The sequence below is a fragment of the Oryctolagus cuniculus genome, chromosome 7 (genome assembly GCF_964237555.1).
Source record: "Oryctolagus cuniculus chromosome 7, mOryCun1.1, whole genome shotgun sequence".
In the NCBI taxonomy this organism is placed as follows: Eukaryota; Metazoa; Chordata; class Mammalia; order Lagomorpha; family Leporidae; genus Oryctolagus; species Oryctolagus cuniculus.
In genome coordinates, this window is record NC_091438.1 from 42,569,275 (window position 1) to 42,589,770 (window position 20,496).

The following is a 20,496-nucleotide window of genomic DNA, read 5'->3' on the forward strand; positions in this document are numbered from 1 at the left end:
TTTGGAGACACGCCCGTCAGAGTCCAGGATCCCCTGGTTCCCCCACGCTGAGCGCGCAGGGATACCCACCGCTCCTGGGCAGATCTGCTCCGCGCCTGCTCGCTCCTCCCCAGCCGTCCTCGCTCCCAGGTGCTGAGACGCCACCACCCTCACTCAGCCTGGGCTCTCAGATCCGGCCTGGCTTTCCCGGGCCGGGGGGAGCGCCGGTTGGATGGAGGCAGTCACAGAGGGAGCGCCCCCTTCCGGCAGCCCTCTCTGGAGGACTTCGCCGGGCAGGCGGGCAGCACTCACGTCTAAGCCGGCCCCCCGCCAGCCACCTCTGAGTGCCCAGGTGAACGCTGGAGGTACCCTGAGAGCCTCATCTCCTCGCACATCCCTCAGAGCAGGGCTGGGCAGGGCTGGGCAGCCCTGCGCGGGAGGATGTAGTGACCGCCTGGCCCGTGTATGTGAGTGCGCGCGCGCGTGCCACCAACAAAGACACCACACAGCCAGGGATAGAAACAGCTAGTGTATTGACTGGGGGAGGCGACAGGGGTGCAGATGGGAAGGGGACACGCGGCTCCTTAGTGTTTGCCAGGCACCACCGCCACACACCCTGGGCCCCTGGCTTCCGCCTCTGCGCTGGGGCCCAGCAGGCTCTCCTTTCCTTTCCCGCTCCTTCCTCCGTGCCCTGCATGTGACCTTGACACACAGAGCCCACCCAGCCTCCATCCTGAGCTCGGCTCCAACTAACCCTCTTCTTCCCCCCCACTTTCACCTCGCGCCGCCGCCTTCCCATCTCTTGTCTAAAGAAAGTGCATGTAAAGCAAGCGCAGCGAGTTCCTGGGAGGCGGGACTCACCCCGGGGAGGGGACAAGGGTGGGGACAGGGGCAGGGCGGGCAGCGGAGCCTCTGCTGCCTTGTGCAGCAGGAACGCGGCTCTCCCTCTCCCTCCCAGGGGCTGACCTGGGGGGGGGGGGCGAGGAAGGCTCCACACCCGCCTCTCAGGCACCATGACACGGGGGTCCCGGGGGTCCCGAGGTGGGGGGCGGCAGCCGAGGCAGAGAAGCGGAAACCAGGCTCTACAAAAGCACCCCCCTCCCCGCCGCTCCTCTTTGGTTTTAAGGCAGTCGTTGAGTTTCCTGGAAGCAGGGCAATGGAAGGGAGCAGAAAGCGGGATGTAGCTTTTTTTTTAAGCTTGTTTTTTCCTTCAGTATAAAACCACTGTAGAAAATAACTTTTCTTAGAAAAAAAAATACAGAAGAAAAAAAACCAAAGGGGGGGGTCATTTTCTTTGGCTTCAAGCCCCTCCCCTAAGTGCAGGGCAGGGGTGGGGTGGGCACGAGGTGAGGAAGAAGCAGGAGGCCTGGCCCCACCCCCGCCGGCAGGTTCCCCGCTGATTACATGATGCGGCAGTTCTGCGGGCTCTAGGAGAGAAGACACAGGGAGAGGCGTGAGTGGCCGTGTCCTGCCCCCGCCCCCATCGGGGACCCCAGCCCTGCCCCCCGCCCTCCAGTCTGGGGCGCAGACGGGAGGGGCAGGACGCAGGCGTGGGCTGCCTAGGACGTGGGTGGGCTAGGGGAGGAGGCTCCCACTCCCCCGGGCTGCGGAAGAGAAGGCTCTCCCGCCTCCCCCCTGGGAGGGTGGCCAGGGTCCCGCCTGCAGGGTGTGCACACAAAGGCATGACTCACCTGAGTTCGGGGACTGGAGTTGCCCAGGAGGTAGGAGCGGGTGACCAGGTTGTCCCCGAAGCTGCCACCCCCACTGCCCCCCACACTGCGGTAGCTGCGCGTGACCGTGACACTGGAGGCGGAAGAGCCAGAGGAGATGGATCCGCCCACCTGGGCTCCCGGGCCGCCGGCAGACGCCTTGTCGGCGGGCTGCCCGCAAGTCCCGCACAGCACGGTGCGCGAGCGCAGGTTGTACTCAGCGGGGTCCCCCGAGCTGCTGCAGTGGGAGCCCTGGGGAGGGAGACAAGGCTCAGGCGGGACTGGCCGCTCAGGCCCAACACCCAGGCTGCGGGCTCCTGCAGGCTCCCAGCCACCAGCAGGCGGGGAGGAGGCCGTGTTCTGTGCCCGAGGAGGCCGGGAGGAGGGGGAGGGGCGCCGTGAGCCGGGAGAAGGGTCCAGAAGCCTTGGGGACAGGATTTGTGGCTTGGGTGCTGCTCTAGCGCCTCTGAACTGGAGAGGAAGAGGAGGACAGAGGAGATGCGAAAGGGCAGCGGCATGCAGTTAGCTGGCGGGCAGGGGCAGGGCTGAGAGAAGATGAGAAGTGAGAGGCCTTGCATGCAACAGCCAGGAGCGCTGGAGAAACGGGGCAGGGCGGGGCGCCCCTCCTCTGTCCTGCCACACTCGGTCCTCCGTGGCATCAGAACCGTCCCACTGCCTGCCTTACCGCAGTGGGCACCCGGGCACTGGGCTCCCCGTCCAGGGTATAGGAAGGGAGGAGAGAGAAGAAAGGCCAGGGCAGCCAGTGAAGTTCCAAAACATTCTTTAATGAAAAGATTTTTGGGCGTGAGGGGCTGCCCCCAGGTCTGGCCAGGCTTGGCCTCAGCGGCGGCTGCCACTCACATGGTGATGATGGAGCAGGTCATCTCCATCCTCGTCGTCGTCGTCCTCCACCACAGTCACCGAGCGCACCAGCTTGCGCATGGCCACCTCCTGCCAGGGACACAGACCTGAGGGTGAGGGGCCACACGGGGCCGGCGGGGGGGTGGGGGCGGCGTGCGGCACACCTACCCACGGGGACCGCCAGCAGCCGGCCTGCTGCTGACCCTGCCCTCTGTGGGGCCGGCGCTAAGGAACTTGCTCCCACCCCAGGGAGGCACAACCACCACCCCCACCCCCACCCCCACCCCCCGTAGGAGACCGGCAAAGTGACCGTCCGACTGTGGCCACTAGGGGGAGCCCTGCCCAGCCCGCAGCACACTCACTTCCCCAGTGGAATTGATGAGAGCCGTGCGCAGGCTGTTTCCACAGCCCCAAGTGTTCTGCGCCTTCCACACCAGGTCGGTAGGGGGGCTGTGGGTGGCCCCGGCTCCAGCAGCCCAGATCTGGAGAAAAGGAAGCGGGAAAGGGCACTCACTCCGTGCTACTGTCCTCAGGCCCGTCCTCCACACACACACACACACACACACACACCCCGCCCCAGGCTACCGCAGGGCGCCAAGCGCCCTGCCACTCACCGTCACCACCTGCCCGGCCTTCAGGGTGAACTTGGGCGGGAAGCGGTAAGTCAGCAAGGGGTCATCTCCGTTTTGGCGCTTGATCTGCCAGTTGCCCATGGACTGGTCCTGCCAGGCAGGGAGGGAAGGGGGAGAAGGGGAGGTGTATCCTGGTTCTTTGGGTTAATCTCACCCGCTGCCGGCACTCAGAGGCTCCTGGTCCCTCTACCCCATTACTGCCTTGCCCCCCCCCCCTACTAAAAAACAGCCGCCACCATGGACTTCATGGTGCGCCATCTTTCACCTGGGGGCTATCACTCATGTCCATTTTACAGATGAGCAGACTGATCCCCCGAGAGGCGACATAACTTGTCCCAGGTTTCCCAGGCAGGACTGGAACCAGGGAGCGGGAGACATACACACTGGCCCTGGCTGCCCGCAGAGGGAATGAAGGAAGGGTCCTCCCGGGTTCCCTCCGCCCTTCCTCTTGCAGTATCCCCTCAGGCCCCGCCCAGGATGGGGTGTGGTGGGGAAGGGGCGGGGCTACCTCATTGGACTTGTTGCGCAGCCGCACAAACTTGCCCTCCTCATCCACCTCCTCCACTGCCACGCGCCCGCTGGTGCGCGCGTGCTGCGAGAAGCTGCTGCGGCTCTCGGCCGACTCCAGCTTCCGCTTCTTGGTGATGCTGCCCCCGCCCTGCGTCTGGGACGAGTGCGAAGAGGCACGGCCCCTGCGCTGCGAGGTGGGACTGGGGGACAGGCGTAGCCTGGGGAGGGGAGGAGACAGAGTTAGGGGAAGGGGTCTCATGCAGGCCCGGCGCAGGCCAGGGCCTATTGCTGGAGCTCCCGGGTGCTCCCCAGCCCACCTCTCCTCCTCGCCCTCCAGGAGCTTGCGGTAGGCATGGATCTCCATGTCCAGGGCCAGCTTGATGTCCAGCAGCTCCTGGTACTCGTCCAGCTGCTGCTGCATCCTTGCCCGCATCTCGGCCATCTCCCGCTCTTTCTCCGCCAGCAGCCGCCGGCTGGTGTCCCGCTCCCGGGCCAGCGAGTCCTCCAGGTCCCGCAGCTTCGCTTCCTTGGCTGCCAGCTGAGATGGGGAGAGGCGGGGGTGTGTGAGCTCCCGAGGGGAAAATCAACACGCCCTAGACGTGCAGGTGCAGTGAGACAAAGCGGACAGGACACTTGCTTCCAAATCCTGGGCCCCAGCTCATTCTCTCGGCCTGCAGTCCTGGAGGCGTGCTCATCTCTCCCCTCCCCTCCGCCCTCCAGACCTCACCCTGGGTGCCCCCCCCATCCGTGCTGTCCCCAGAGGCACCTGCTTCTGCAGCTGGCTGAGCTGGGCCGAGAGGCTGTCGATGCGGATGCGGGACTGCTGCAGCTCCTCGTGCGCGGCCCCCACCAGGTTGCTGTTCCGCTCAGCAGACTGCCTGGCGTTGTCCAGCTGCGGGGAAGGCCGGGGGGGCGGGGGGAGTTTAGGAGGGCGGGGCCTGAGGACGGCATTGCTGGGGCGGCCTCAGATCCCGGGGTGGGGTGTGGGGGGGGGCACCTTGGCGGAGTAGGTCTTCTCCAGCTCCTTCTTGTATTGCTCCACCTGGTCCTCGTGCTGGGCCCGCAGTTCCTGCAGCGCGTCGGCCAGCCGGCTCTCAAACTCGCGCTGCTTCCCGTTGTCGATCTCCACCAGCCGGGTCTCGTGGCGCCGCTTGGTCTCACGCAGCTCCTGGAAGGGGTGGGAACAAGGACACGGAACCCATAAATCGGCCCCCGTTCCTTACAGCTCGGGCCTGGCCCGGCCCCCTGGCCCCGGCATCTCCAACCCCCATGCGCAAGCCCCACCTCGCTGTAGATGTTCTTCTGGAAGTCCAGCTCCTCCTTCAGGGTCTGCAGCCGGTTCTCGGCGTCCACTCGCCGCAGCATCTCGTCCTGCAGCTGCTTCTTGGCCTCCCCCAGGGCTGCCTCGAGCTAAGAGGAAGTGGGCAGAGGGGTCACGGGATGTGCCAGCTGCAGCGATGCCGAGCCCCAGGCCGTTCCCAGCGGGTCCCTTCCATGCATAGGGACAGGTCCAGGGGGAAGCGAGGCCTTGGGGTGCCCGGGGAGGTTAGGATGGGGATGACTTGGGTAGCTCTTGTGCTAAGAAATGAAAGCCACAGCCCTCCCACCCTCGTAAGACCTCCAAACTGTGGCACAAGATAGCAGTTGCTAGGAGGGCGGTGTGTACAGAGCACAGCGGGGAAGGAACCAGTGTGGCTGGAGTGGTGGAAGAAGGGGTCTGGGAGGCTTGATAGGGCAGCCTGGGGAGGGGCCAAGACAGCACGTGCAAAGGCACGGGGCTACGAAGGCACACACGTGTTCTAGGGCCTTCAGCTGATGGATGGGGCGGTGAAGTGATGGGTCATACAGAGATCCCTTTTTCAAAATTAATTAGATTTTTTATTTATTTGCGGGAAGAGAGATCAGCCATCTGCTGTTTCACTCCCCAAATGCCCACAACAGCCAAGCCTGGGGGAGGCTGAAGCCAGGGGCGGAGAACTGCATCTGGGTCTCCCATGTGGGAGCCATCCCTGCTGCCTCCTGTTCGCATTAGCAGGAAGCTGGAATAGGGAGCAGAGCCGGGACTCGAACCTGCTCAGCCACACCCGTGCCTTCTGCAGAGCTGTCTTTATCTGCCACGGAAAGAACCTCTGAGAAGCTCATACTGGGCAGCACCCTGCTCAGATGTTTGTTCTAGAAAGCACGGGCTGGGGGAAGGGTGGAGCTGGCGGCAGAAGATCCAGGAGGCCAGCTGAGGTTTTGTCATCGTCCGCTGGCATCTCCCATCTCCCACGGCTGTGCTATGGCGGCAGGGCCTGGGAGGGGACCCGGTCTGGGATGGAACCCTGGCCACTGACTCTAGTCGGGACCGTGCCCCGAGAAGACCATGCTGTGAAACTGGGAAGGGGCTGGCTTCTTCTATTCTGTTCCCTGGCTTATAACATGAGAGGCTGGGGGAGAGACAGAGAGCCAAGTGTTCTGAAAGTAAAGGCCACTGCACGCGTGCAAGCACCATTAACACGCACCGTACATGTGATAACATGCCTCTCACATGTGATCTGCCCCCAGCTCCTGATAACGGCCTCAGTGGACGATCTACCCCTTACAGAGAAGTCACAAAGCATCCAAAGGAGGACCAAGCTGGGAGGGAGCTAGGGCCAGGCTCAGCTCATTGCAGAGTTAGAGGGAAATGGCTGGGGGCGGGTGTTGGGAGTATCGGAGGAGACACTGCTAGGGACATCTGCATCCCATGTCCAAGTGCTGGGCTCCACTCCTGATCCTTCCTGCTATTGCTCACCGCGGGAGGCAGTGGTAATGGCTTAAGTACTTGTGCACATGCTGTCCACATGGGAGACTGAATGGAGTTCCAGGCTCCTGACTTTGGCCTGGCCCAGTCCTAGCTGTTGTGGCCATTTGGGGAGTGAATCCATGGATGGATAATCTACCTCTTTCTCTCTCTCTCTGCATTTCATATAAATAAATAATAAATAAATAAATATTTTTAAAGAAAAGATGGTGAGTGAATGGTGCAGCTGCTAAGGCACCCACATCCCATATTGGAGTGCCTGCGTCAGAGGCCCAGCTTCCTGTTAATGCACACCCCGTGGCAGCAAGTGATGGCTACAATAGTCAGGTCCCTACGAACCATGTGGGAGAGCTGGATGCAATTCCAGGCTATAAGCCACTGTTGCAGGCATTTCCAGAATGAAGCAGTGGATGGTAAAATCTCTTTACCTTTCAAATAAAATAAATACAGGCTGGCGCTATGGTGTAGTGGGTAAAGCCGCTGCCTACAGTGCCAGCATCCCATATGGGCACTGGTTTGGGTCTTGGCTGCTCCACTTCCAATACAGCTCTCTGCTATGGCCTGGGAAGGCAGTAGAAGATGGCCCAAGTCTTTGGGACCCTGCACCCATGTGAGAGACCCGGAAGAAGCTCCTGGCTTCTGGCTTCAGATCAGAACAGCTCCGGCCATTGTGGCCATCTGGGGAGTGAACTACTGGATGGAAGACCTCTCTCCCTTTCTCTCTCTCTCTGTGCCTCTGCCTTTCTGTAACTCTGTCTTTTAAATAAATAAAAGAAACCCACCACTTTGTCTTTAAAAATAAATAAATAATAAAAATTTTTAAAAGGAAATGGTTGGTGGGTTATTTGGTTTTTTTTAACAAGACTTTTTAAAAATTTCTTCATTTATTTGAAAGGCAGAGATCATCCACCTGTTGGTTCACTCCTCAACTGGCCACAAAGGCCAGGGCTGGGCCAGTCCGAAGCCAAGCTGGACTGGAAGCGGAGCTGCTGGGACTCCAAGCAGCACTCTGGGGCTGGTACCTGGTGGATATTTTGTTTTTTATTCACTGTGCTACATCCAATGAGTGAAAGAATACAGTCTGAATGAGTGACATGACACCAGCACAGGTGACCGGCTGACACCACGTGGCCGCCCAGCTGGGGTGGGAGAGTGGGCAGCTGGAGGGGCTCACCTTGGCCACCTGCCCCCGCAGGTCGTGCAGCTCGCCCTCCAGCGTGCGCTTCTCACTGAGAGCGGTGCTCAGCGCCGCCTCCTTGGAGTTGAGCAGCGCCTCCAGGTCCTTGAGCCGGGCCTGGGCGGCCATCAAGTCACCCTCCTTCTTGGTGTTGCTGGGGAAGAGAGGGAGGAGTGGGTTTAGAAGGCCAAGTCCATGTCCCTGGAGAGGGCACCAGAAGCAGCCCTGGAGGCTGGCGCTGCTGTTCCTGGCGACCAGGAGGGGGCGGCCTTGCCCTCGGTCTGTGTGCATCTGCCTGCCTCTGGGGCCCAGCTCCCACTTCCCCCAAGGTCCCCGAAAACCCCCTTCCTGTCTCTCCACCCTTCCCATGACTCAGAGCCCAGGAACGTGCCTGGGGCCAAGGGCAAAGCTGGAGCCCCAGATCTGAATGCTTTTCCCCGGCTCTCCTCCCATTCCTTCCAAAACACACAGGGGCACCTTTGTCTCTGCCCCTTCCCACACAGGGCCTTACCCTTCTCCTCCCAGGACTCCACCCATTTTCCATTCAGCCAAGCCTCCCTCCCTCTAAGCAGCCTGACAAGCAGGCTCCCGTCCCCACCCCACCCCCATGCCGGGGTTCACGTGTCCCTGACACCTTGGAGCCCCCTTTCACACAGGTGGCACTGTGGGGAAGGAGAGCGAGGAGAGCCCACACACAGGCACTGTGCTGCCCCTTCCCTTTCTCAGGACCTAGCCTGGGTCCCCCAGCTCAAGCAGAGCAGACGGGTTCCAGTCTCTGTCTCTGCAGCACCATGGGAGCCCCAGGGGAATACTGAGCCCCACCCAGGGCCCATGAGCCTCAGCATCTGGCTCCAGATGTGCTGGCCAGGCCTCCAGGTCCATCTGGGCTCCAGCCGCCAGGCAGCCTCCCCACTCCTCACACTGGGCAGAGCTTGAGCCAGAGCCCACCCAAGGGGGTGGCCTTTGCCGCCTCCCTTGCCTGTCTGGGTCTCAGAATCTCTTTGCTGGTGCCATGGAGAACGACAGGGGTCCCATTTTCTTATAAACTTCTGGGGAGCGCAAGGACTTTGCAGACATCACAACCCCTTCATTAATGAATGCAGGGTGAAAGAAAGCAGGAGACGTAAGGGCGGAGGAAAAGATGCAAGCACTCGGTCCCAGATACCATCTGTAAGTCATCAGCCCGCAGCCTGAGCCCCCACCACAGCACATGGAAAAAGGAAAACTAAACGTGGGCGGGAGTGGGTGGGGGCACCCAGCCCAGAAAGCAGAAAAAAAAAATCCCTGCCAACATTCTTCTCTTGCCACAAGAGCCCCGAGCGAGCGCCAACACACCCAACAGCTCACTCGGAGGCGGGATGGAGGACAGACTCGCGAAAGGTCTGGAGGGAGGGGCCAAGACCTGGCCATGTTCTCCCGCCACCAGCTCGGGAGATTCTAAACGTGCAGTCCCCTGAGTTGAGCGGGCTCCCCGTGTTGGTGTTGATGTTGGCAGAGGCACAGAGCGACACCCAGAGGGGCAGGGGAAGGACACGACGGCCTGGAGGGAGCGCCCAGCCTGAGCCGGGCCTCTGGACAAGTTGCTTAATGCAACACCGTCTGTCTGCTGCAGGAAAAAAAGGGGGGGGGGGGGGCTCCCAGAGTCGGAGGACGACTCCCTCCTCCGTCTCAGCCCGAAAAGCTAAAAATAAAGTCAAACCCCAGCTCAGGTTTTGGCTGCCATCCGGCCCAGCCCCTGGCTGGGAGCACAGCCCCAACTTTCCATGACTTCAGAACTTTTCCGAAGCCGAGACAGCTGCAGGGGGAGGAGAGAAAATGAAGAAAAACGGCTGGGAAGGCGAAGTGCGTGGCAGGCATGGGTGCCGAGCCCCTTGGGCGGGCTCCCAGGCAGCCAGGGGCTTTCCAGAAGAGGCCTCTCCGCCCTGGGGACTAACGGCCACTGCTGGCAGGGTGGCAGATGTGGAACTTCGGAGAACTAGAAGGAGCTCACAGCCTCCGGGCTGCACAGAGCCGGGACCAGAGGGTGCAGGGGTGGGAGGTTTACGGCCCCGTGTGTCCGGCACTGCCAGCAGCCTTCTAATTAATTCTCGATGCCCACCTAGGACAACTCCTACAACTCACAGGTCTAGAGGGCGTGCCGAAGCCAGGAGAAGGAAGGAGAAGATTCTGTGCTCCGCCAACCTGAGTGGGCAAGAGCAGGAAGGAGCCCAGGGAGGCTGGCGGGGCCCCTGCCGCTGCCTCCCCGCCCTCCCGAGATGCTACGGGCGGAGCTCCTGGAGGTCTCCTTGCTAACACCCTTTCCTGGGCTGAGAAAGACAGTGGGGTACGGTCCCCGTCCCCTGGGACCTCGTGGGCTGACACACACACAGGGACCGTGTTCTTCTGTCTAGGCTCTGCCCCGTCCTGCTGCCCCCAAAGCAGACGTGGCGACAGTGCTGAGAATACAATGGCAAACACTTGTACGCAGCCCATGATGGACAAGGACTGCTCTGAATCTTCACAGCCACCCCGCAACCAGGGCGCTGACCAGGGCGCCGTCACTGTGCTACTGAGGCACAGAGCGCTCCATCCAGGGTGCCGCAGGGAGCCGGCAGCAGAGCCAGAGCCGAAGCCGTACTGGCCAGCGCGTGCCATGATACACAGCCTCCAACCAGGCTTTGAGGTGGGGGGCTCTCCCAGTTCCTCTGGGTGGCTCCGAGCGGTGCTGGAGAAAGGGATGGGAAGCCAGCACGCCCCACCGATGAGGAAAACCGCGAGCAAAGAGAGGGAAGCGAGGAAGAGCCTTTGCGGTTTCCTCAGTGAGGCCCAGGGAGCTCCCCTCTGTGGGGCAGAAGCCACCATCAACCATGGGCTCATGACTCAGACCTCCGGAGGTCTGCAGCCACAGCCTCACGCACACCCCAAGACAGGGCTGGGGGCAGGGTGGAGCCCGGAGGCCTGCCCGCCACCCATGGGCACTGCCTTCCTCCGTGGGGGGGCCGGGGAGCAGGGAAGGGCGGGAACCTGGGGCTGCTCAGGTGACTCACGCTCTGACAGACAATGGGGGGCAGGGGGCGGGAAATCCTCTAGCACTCACAGGGGAGCCCCTGGCTCAGCCTGGTGCCCTGCCCCCGGGCCTGAGGTCTTTCCTCTGGCGCTCCAGGTTCCCCAGGCGCAGGAGCGGCCACATCCCAGCGGCCCTGAGAGGCAAGAAGGGCTGGGCATCCTGTTGGACTCATCCCACGGCTGGCAAATGCGATCAGGGCAGGGAAGGAGGGAGTGCTGGGGGAGGGGAGGGCAAAAATTAGCCGGAGGAAGGGTGAGCCAGTCAGAGCGGCCCAGGGCTGGGGGGTCTGTGGGGCTGGGACCGGCGGCGGCACGGGCAAGTCCGATCCCGGGCCGCTGTTGGGCTGCTTTCGGGGAGAAGCGACACCGGCGAGCGCCGCAAGGGGCTGAGCTGGCAGCGGGCCAGGCGCTGACCCGCCCGCTGAGTCACCCTCCTCAGCCCAGCTCCGAAGCCAGATATGGAAGCCAGGGCCAACCGCCCGCCTGTTTGGACCCGGTTGCTGGGAGCAACACGCTAGGCCCGCAGGGAGAGGCCTCCATTTCCTCCCAGGCCTGGGAGACAGAGACAAGACGGACAGAGTGGCGGCCGCGGCTAAAAATAAGAAGTGGGAGGGGAAGACGGCCCAGGGGGGCGTGGCGGAGCTGGCCCCGCCCCGCAGGGGCTTCCTCAAACCCGCCCTGTACCCTGGTCCCCTGGCGCCGCCGCCTCACCAGCCCTCGGAGTTCCCCATGCCTGGCAGCCTCCCGACTGGGGACCCCGGGAGGAAGGTGGGATAGTAGAGGCGTCTGCGCCCGGGCATTTCCTGCCTCGCGGCAGTGGGCGCCCCCTGTGCCCGGGAAGGGCCGGGCAGGTGGGTGCCAGGTAGTCCCTGCCCTCGGCTGGCTGCCGCCCAGACCTCTGCCCAGCCTGACTTCCTGCTGCACGACCTGCCAGCACGCTCCGACCTCCCCTGCTTTTGTTCCAGGCACTCCTGCCACTGTAAAATATCCTTCCTTCCTTCCACTGATCCGTACCCGCACCTACACCCACACCTCTGCCCGGCCCTGCCCGGCCCTGCCTGGCTCTGCCGCTTTACTCCTCTGTCTTGGGCTTTCTTTGCCTGTCTCTTGACTGCCCTGAGGCTACATGGCTTTCTTTTTATTATTATTTTTAAGATTTATTTATTTTGGCCGGCGCCGTGGCTCAATAGGCTAATCCTCCACCTTGCGGCGCTGGCACACCGGGTTCTAGTCCCGGTCAGGGCGCCGGATTCTGTCCCGGTTGCCCCTCTTCCAGGCCAGCTCTCTGCTATGGCCAGGGAGTGCAGTGGAGGATGGCCCAGGTGCTTGGGCCTTGCACCCCATGGGAGACCAGGAAAAGCACCTGGCTCCTGGCTCCTGCCATCGGATCAGCGTGGTGCGCCGGCTGCAGCGGCGGCCATTGGAGGGTGAACCAACGGCAAAGGAAGACCTTTCTCTCTGTCTCTCTCTCACTGTCCACTCTGCCTGTCAAAAAAAAAAAAAAAAAAGATTTATTTATTTTATTTGAAAGGCAGAGTTACAGAGAGAGAGACAGAGAGAGATCTTCATCTGCTGGTTCGCTCCCTAAATGGCCACAACAGCCAGGGCTGGGCTAGGCTGAAGGCAGGAGCCAGGGACTACATCTGGGTCTCCCAACTGGGGGGGGGGCAGGGGGAGTCACAGGGGCCCCAGCACTTGTGTCATCTTCTGCTGCTTTCCCAGATGCATTAGCCAGGAGCTGGGTGGGAAGTGGAGCAGCTCAGAGGCACCCACTGTGCCATGACACTGGCTCCCAGGTTCTTAGTGCATCCAGAGGGACCTCCTCCTGGACCCAGGTCACCTGAGGACACCCACAGCAGACAGAACACAGAAAATGGCTGCATGTACACAGCTGGCACAGGGAGTAATAAAGAGATCCAGTAGGAGAGCCTAGGGGACATACTGACCTGGGCTCCACTTACTGGGAGACACCTCTGTCAGAGAGTGACAGGGCGCACCTGCCCTGCAACCACTGGGGGTACAGCCATCAGGTTTGCCAATCCCTCCCAACCCCCAAAAGGTAACCACTGCTTGGCTTCTTGGTCTGCGGCCACTTTCAGTGAGGGCAGGATGTGGGCAGTTGGCTTCCCCATCCTGGCATTCAGGGCACCGTCCCTCTCTGGAAACGAGACCTGTAAAAGAGGAACTGAGGGGCTGGCATTGTGGTGCAGTGGGTAAAGCTGCCACCTGCGACACTGGCATCCTATACGGGCGCTGGTTCCACAGCCAGCCACTCCACTTCCAATACAGCTCCCTGTTAATGCCTCTGGGAAAGCAGCAGAAGGTGGTCCAAGTGTTTGGGCCCCTGCACCCACATGGAGATGCAGATGAAGCTCCTGGGTCCTGACTTGGGCCTGGTCTAGCCATCACTGTTGTGGCCACCTGGAGAGTGAACTAGAAAATGGAAGATTTCTCTCTCTCTGTCTCTGTCTCTCTGTAACTCTTTCAAGTAAGTCTTAAAAAAAAAAAAAAAAAAAAGAGGAACTGAGGAGACAGGTGTCCCCAGGGATTCACAAGTCTCGCCTTCCCCAAATCCCACACCACGAGGTTCTGCCACGTGGAAGGCACCTGCAGGTTTCCCAGCATGGACCACCCAACCTCCCCACTCGGCAGGCGCATGAACCCACAGCTGGCACGGCTCGGCTTCCACACGCCTCTCTTGGGTGTGATACCGCCAAACATGCCCAGAGTCTGAAGCCCCTCAGATCCCGCTCCAGAGCAGCCAGGCTCCCAGCTGTCCACCCTACCCCCCAGACAAAGCCAGGCGGAGGGAGGGGCTGGGGTGCAGAGGGGGGCACTGGTAGGGAGTGGGGGACAGGGGGCCTATTGACATATTCAGTCGCAACTCCAGCAGAGGCGCTGGGACTGGCAGGGGGCCCGGCCTGAGTCACAGCTGCTGGGTGTATCAACGTGGCATTGTACAGATGCAGGAGAAGCCTGGGGCCAGAGGCCAGGGCACTGGGGTCCTGGACGACAGGCGGCTCGCTTCCTCACCAACTGTCCCCTGCATGGTCTCCTGCCAAAGGTCACTTTCCTTCTTCCTGGCCTGTCTTTCCTGAAGTCATTCCAATGTTGTCACAAAAATGTAGAGGGTGGAGCCTGGGGACAGACTTAATAAAGCAGGGTGAGAGGGATAGCCCAAGAAGGTAGCCCTTGGGGGTGGGGCGCGGCCATGGGCCAGAGGGAGGGACAGTCGGGGATCCCCACAGAAGGCAGCTTATTAACCTTCCATCTCCTGGCGCAGAGCTGTTAACCCTGCTGGCACTGGTGAGGGTGGAAACCACACCCAGGTCAGGAGAGGCGGGTGTGTGTGGGGGGTGACCTGCATGTTCTGGTCTCACAGCATTCCAGCTCTCCTTGGAAGTCTCCCTCCCAGCCGGCAGAGCTCCCAGATAGCCTCGGGGTCGCCCAGGAGCCAGACCCCTTGAAAGGGAGACTTTTACTGCCCTGAGCCAGCCCAAAGGGGACCCTGCACCCTGCTGCCCTGCCCTTTGTCCACACCACCCTTGCCTCTTTTGCTGCAATTCGAATGCACTCCTCAAGAAAAGCCCTTTCTTTCTTGACGGAACAAACTTAGGGTCTCCTGTCCACTCTCCACCCTGCCCTCTGCGGTGACTCAGCGCCCCTGCTGGGCCCGGGATCCCAGCCAGAATTATTCCTGGCTTTCGGCAGGCGGGATTCCGGCTTCCTCTCCCACAACTACAGTGGGGCAGGGAGCCCCCCCCCACTCCTTCCCTAGCTCTGTCCCCCTGCCTTAAGGGACTGCTAAGGGCCCAAGACTCCTCACAGCGCAGCCTCAGGTAGGGGAAGTCGGCGTGGGTACAGGAAGGGCGGAAGTGGCGCAGCCCAAGGTCACCACGCGCCTCCCTGCGGCTCCAGGCATGTGCGGTCTGATCCCGGAGGGCTGTAAGGGGACAACCCCGCTTTCCCTCGGGTCTCCCCCCCAACCCCCAACATAGGTGAGCGGGAGCCATTCTGTGCCGACTCTCCCTTTCCTGCCACCTGATCCAGTGCTTTCCACTGTCCCGCGAAGGAAGGCACTGGCAGTGCCCTAGCAGTGAACACACACGAGCCACAGGGGCAATGCCCCAGCGATTAGCCACTTCCAACAACCTTCCTTTGGGACGTAGAGAAGAATGTGCGTATTCTGAACTCCATGGCTTATGGGAAGTAGTTCTACTGAGAATAGCACTGGGGAGTAATTGTATTCACCTTGGCTATCTTTGATTTGACTATTAATAGCTTGGTATTTTTGAGGGCGGTTTTCTCACTCCAGTCACCACTACTCTGGAACCTAAGGGATCTCTGCAGATCCCCTGCTCGAATCCCTGTCATGACAGCTAAGAAGACCCAGAGAGGGAGGGAGACTTGTTCAAGGTCACACAGAAATGCAGTAGCAGGACACCGAGGGCCAGGGCTGCATCCACCACCTCACACTGATTGAAAGGGCTGTGGGACCCTGCGACCTGCCGGGACATCTCCAAGAATCTTAGCGCTGGGCTGTGTCCCCTGCAGTGCACTGGGAGCCCAAGGAGGTAAGGAGGAGATAATGTTCCCTAGTGTCCCGGCCTCTGAGCCAGACTTGATCTTGGCTGCCGCAGCTGCTAGAGACAGTAAGGGGCCAAAGGAGCGGGGGGCGAGTGGGAGGCGAGCGGAGGGCACAGTTGGTAGCTGCAGGCATCTCCTAGCAGTTGTCCTCCCAGCTGTCCCTGGCTTCAGCCCTGACACGGAGCTACCGAGTCACTGGGGGTGGGACTGGGAGTGGGGACAATGGGCACATCCCATGCCAAGAGTCAGTCTCTGGCTCCTGGAGGCCAGGGGAGGGCCATGGGGCACCTAAGGCGGACTTGCTCTCCCTTTTCTTTCTCCTAGGCTCCCGAAGCCTTGCCCAGCCCCCAGCAGGAGCTGCACCTTCTTTCCCTTTCAATCAGAATGTGCACCTTGAGGGGGGGGAAGGGGGACACAGAGCAAGCACCAGGAGGCACTTTCAGACCCCAGTCGGCCTCCCCCGGGCCCCCACCCTCATTTGTCTAACGACTGCCAAAGGGCACAGCCTTTTAGCCTTTTTCTGATTTAGGCAGATAATTCTCAGGACAAGTCCCAAGACAGTCTCAAGACACCAATCACCAGCCTTCCAGAGCTCCATGCGTGTCTCATGATCTAAGGCCTGGAGGATCCTAGGGCTTTCCAGGTACCGACTGGGCAAAGCCTACTGAGCAAGTGTTAGCAGGCCCTGGCAGGACAGCAGCAGAGCCCCACCGGCCCAGAGCACAGTCTTCAGGCTGCAGTGAGCGTGAGCCCAGAGGAGCAGCCAGCGGGAGGCCAGGGGTCCCCCCGCTGCCACCCCCTTGCTGTGTGAGATGACACCTGGCGACCTTTGCCGTCTTCGTCCTGAGCAGAGTCTGCATGAACCTGAGCCTGCAGCTACCTCCCTGCCTGTCTGCACTGGAGCTGCACGAGGCAATCCAGGAAGTCGTCAAGCACGAGGGCCTCCCTGGGGGAAGAGGCGCTTCTGCTTTGTGGGCTTGGGATCTCCCCACGTCTGACTCAGCCTTCCCCCAACAGTTCCGCCTGGGAAGGCGCAGACCATGGCGCCATCCCGCAGCCCAAACCCATAACTTTGGACACAACTCCACATTCTGATTCCCTGTGCATATTGCCTATCCACAGCCCTGGTTCCGGACAGCAGCAGCAGCTGTAGGCAAAGAGGCAGAAGAGGGACCCCAGACCAGAGCAGAGGGAAGATACAGACCATTCCCCCCTTTAAGACATCTGCGGCCCCACCCTGTCTCCTGCTGTCTTTTGTAGTCACCAGGGTGGTAGGGAGGGGGGCAAGCCCTGAGTCATCCACCCAGCTGTCCTGCCTGGGGTGGGGCCCAGCTCCCAGCCGGGACCCCAGGCAACCCTCTCTGGAGCTTTCAACCTGCCCATTCTCCAGCACTTAGGTGTCCTAATCCCTGGGCTCCAGAATAGAAAGGGAAGGTGTGTGTGTGTGTGTGTGTACCCCTGGGTGTGGCCAAGTTCCCCAGGCAGGGCCAAAAGTTGCCACAGGGTCTTACAGATAGCCCTGTATCTCACCTCAAGTCTGGCCATGAACTCTGAGCTCTAATTAAACATTAAACCAGAGGACACCTCTCTTTGGTGATGGGAGGGGTTGGGGCACTGCCTTTCTTCCTCTCCCAAACTCTTCATTCTGGGCACTTCTCCCTTACCCTGAGCTGAGCAGATACAAAAGGAAGCCACCAATCCCACCTCCTAACGTGGACATAGAAGGGAAGAGACACCCCAGTTCGAGCCCCTCTGCCCCCACCCCACCTGCCGTCAACCTGGGATCCAGGTGTGCAAACCTACTCCCTCTTCCGGAAGCTCAGCCTTGCCTGGTCAGGATCAGTGGGGGAGAAGACAGGCAGGTGGCTAAATATAACAAGGAGGCACACCACCCCCGCCCGGTGTCCCAGGCCTGGACAGCTGCACCGGGAGGCCGAGGAGACAGACCCGTGCGGCGGTGGGGAACAAGAAACTACAGACTCCTCTCCAATCAATGTTCCCCCAGCTCCCTTCATAGGATCCCTGGGGGAGGAGGGGGGGTTGGCTTTGGAAATTCAGCAGAATAGTTTAGAACTAATCCACTGTGGCTCCCCTAGCTTGCCTCCTATCTGCCTTGCTAAGTTGCTCGTATCACTAGTGGAAAAAGACAGGTGATCTCTTTCAACAGACGTCAAGGTTGAACCAGCCCCCCCCCCAACACACACACACACACACACACACACACACACACATAACTTCGGGAAGGCCATGGGTCTCTCACACATGGGGCTGGGGGCTAGCAGAGGGCAGAAGGGCCACAGAAAACATCCGGTGGTTCCGGGAAGAGTTATGAGCCTGGAGCAGAAAAATGCAAAGGGAGCGAAGGAGGTGAGGTCAGAGGCACCAGCGCCCGGGGGATCTCCAAGCACCTGTAAGAGCTCTTTGGCCGGGGCCTTCACAGGAAAGGGGAGAGAGGAGAAGAAACCAAATTCTGGGGTGGGGGAGGCTGGAAGAAGAGGGCCCTAACCTCCAGACTTCCGAAGGCCTTGTTAGAAGGGAAGGTGGAGTTGTGTAGGGTGGGGTGGGGTGGGGCAGGGATGGGTGAAGTGGGAGGGGCCTGAACCTTCCAACGGCCGGATTTCAAAAATGTCACTGTATTCCAGCAGTTTAATAAGGCGCACATCAAAACGTCAGCGGCGGAAGGATGGGCCAGGGCAAAGACTGCTCTGGCCTGGCTGGGAAAATGAAAGTGGCTCACCCAGAGCGGGGGAGGGAAGGACGGAGCCCCCAGCCCTCAAAGACATCAGGTGGAGGGCCAAGGGGTGGGGGGGTGAGGAGGGTTGCCTCCAGCTCTGGCCATAACACAACTTCCTGAGCCAGGAGCCTCTGCCCTGTCTCCCTCCCTCCCTTGCATTCCTGGGCCAAGCAGGCCAAGGGCTGTGGGAGCTGCGGGGGAGCCAGTCTCCTGGAGCTGTTTTGGTGGGCCCGGTCTGGGAGGTGCAGGGAGTGAGGGAGAAAGAACTCAGGCAAAGGGAGGGCCTGGGGAGCCACCACCACGCCCTGGGAGTGGTAAGGGGGGGCTCTGATGACCTCTCTCGCACCCCTGGATGGATGCCAGCTTGGGAGCCCTGTCCTATAGGGGCTCCTGCGTTCAGAGCCAGCCTGGGCAAAGCTGGCACAGAGCCAAGCCTGCCAAGAAAGTTCTAATAGGACCCCTTCACCCACTCCAACGTGTCCTGGGTGCCTGGGGCCAAAGGGCTTAGATCCGGCAGGGCCAGTCGGCTTTGCTCAAGCCCTTGTGCTAGCCTCCAAATGGCTGGCAACTCCCACCCCGCCAGAACGCGGGCCTGCCACTGGCCCCTACTACTCCTTAGAGCCGCCGCCCTCTCTCGAAGACCCTCCCCTCTCTGCCCCGTCCTGACAGTTCCCCTTGGCACCGCCAGTCGCCCCCGCCGGGGGCAGTTCCGGGGAGGGAGGAGACTCCATGGCGAAGTTACCGGCCTCCCGGGCCCTCCCGCTCCCACTCCTTTCCCGGAGCCGGCCAGGGGTCCCTGCACGCGCCACCTGCGCTCACTCACCGCGCTTTGAGCTCCTTAAACTCCTCGCGCACTTTGCTCAGCTCCAGCTGCAGGCGGGCGCGCTCCTTGGCCACAGAGTCGAGGGTCTTGCGGGCATCCCCGAGCTCCGCCTCGTAGGCGGCCTTGATGCCGGACACCTCGCGGCTGACCACCTCTTCCGACTCGGTGATGCGAAGGCGCAGCCCCGCGTTCTCCGTCTCCAGCGAGCGCACACGGTCGATGTAGACGGCCAAGCGGTCATTGAGCTCCTGCAGGTCCTCCTTCTCCTGCAGCCGGGTGATGCGGGTGGGCGACAGCGGGGTGGAGCTGGCCTGCGCCCCGCTGCGGGTGGCGCGCCGCTGGGACGGGGTCTCCATGGCCGGCAGGGTGGCAAGGCTGCCCGCAGGGCAGGGGTCCCGGGAAGGGCGCGGAGCTCGGAGCGGAGGACGGAGGCTTCTCAGGGGCGGAGCGCGCCGGCCGGCTGGTCGCGGCTCGCTCCTGGCAGGCGCGCAGATCGGGGCCGGGCGCTGTCAGACCTCGGGAGCCGGGTTGGCTGGCGTGGCTGCGGCGCTCCCGCGAACACTGAGTCACCGGCGCCGGGGCCGAGGCTCTAATAGGTCCTCCTCTATGGGGAGGCGGGGCCGCTGCTCTTAAAGGGGCCGTCGCATACCCAAGGGGTCGGGGCTTAGGAGTGGGGAGGAGGGACCCGGGCAGCTGCGGAGTCGGGCCCCACCCTGCCCAGCGCACGCCGGGTGCTTGGGGCTTTGCTGACGCTTCCCCCGTCTTGGTTCCTGCCTGCCCAGCGCTCTCAGCTCCAAGCTTGCCCCCACGGCCTCAGGCCTTCTGGGACAGAGGGCAGAGCCCAGGGGAGAGAGTGGGTGGGCAAAGGGGAGTGGAGGAGGGGTCGAGCAGGCAGGACTGGGGAGCCAGGAGAGTGGGGGAGGGCTGAGGTTGGTGCCCTCCTTCCTGAGGGTGACTCACCCTCCTTCCACCGCTGGCTCCCCCTCCCCTCCCCATAGTAACAGTGAGTCACCCCCAACCCCCCTGCGCACGTGGGCAGCCCATTCAAAGCTATATCTCAGGATGCCAGGGGATGGGGTGCGGTGGGGTGGAAGGATTGCTTGTGTCCGGGAGGGGGGAGGCTGCAAAGTTCTGGAACCTGTGTTCCCCCATACCCTCAGTTTGGGGGCAGGGATCCCCTTTTTCGCTTGTTTTTGTCTTCCAAATACAAGCATTGGATCTTAGACCCAAGCAACAAGCTGCAGCCCCAAGAGAAAGCCAAGAATAGGACCCAGGCACTGCCCCGCCTGTCTCCTGGCCCCCTCCTTTGGAACCAAGCAATTGGAAAATGAGGCTGCCTGGGTTCCTCCCCACCCAGCCAGCTCCAGAACTGTACTTATTTTACTGGATAATCTAAAACAGATAGCAGAGCTGTGCGTGCGTGCGCTCATCGCGTTGCCAAGACACCAGGTCCTAGATTTTTGTGGTTCCCCGAGAGGCCTGAAAGGGGGAGCAGGGCCAGGGGCTGGCTCTCCATCTTGGCTTCCCATCTTAGTCGCAGGCAGAAAGGGGACAGTGGAGGGCAGGAAGAGTAAAGACACCCCCCACCCCAAGCCTGGCTGGCCCCAAAGGCTGGCACTGGGTTGCCACTTCCCTCCGGCCAGGGCTGTCTGGG

The 20,496-nt window shown here is 61.5% G+C and overlaps 1 protein-coding gene and 1 long non-coding RNA gene across 3 annotated transcripts; one reads left to right on the plus strand and one right to left on the minus strand.

The window, feature by feature from the left end:
- Positions 1-495: 495 nt before the first annotated feature.
- LMNA (lamin A/C) lies at positions 496-19,447 on the minus strand. Of its 2 annotated transcripts, none has more exons than XM_008264325.3 (12): positions 18,843-19,447; positions 7,651-7,807; positions 4,976-5,101; positions 4,689-4,859; positions 4,458-4,583; positions 4,009-4,229; positions 3,690-3,909; positions 3,164-3,271; positions 2,912-3,031; positions 2,550-2,639; positions 1,671-1,940; positions 496-1,406 (listed from the first exon to the last, which is right to left on the minus strand). In XM_008264325.3, exons 1-12 carry the CDS (start codon positions 19,196-19,198, stop codon positions 1,380-1,382), a joined length of 1,992 nt encoding a protein of 663 aa, XP_008262547.1. In that variant the 5' UTR covers positions 19,199-19,447; the 3' UTR covers positions 496-1,379. The 2 variants fall into 2 exon arrangements, with proteins under 2 accessions (XP_008262547.1, XP_008262548.3); XM_008264326.4 differs by lacking the exon at positions 18,843-19,447 and adding an exon at positions 11,410-11,535.
- On the plus strand, positions 13,878-16,863 carry LOC138850532 (uncharacterized). The gene is made up of 2 exons (XR_011390381.1): positions 13,878-15,272; positions 15,815-16,863. It is a non-coding gene; the product is annotated as an uncharacterized lncRNA (long non-coding RNA).
- Positions 19,448-20,496: the final 1,049 nt, after the last annotated feature.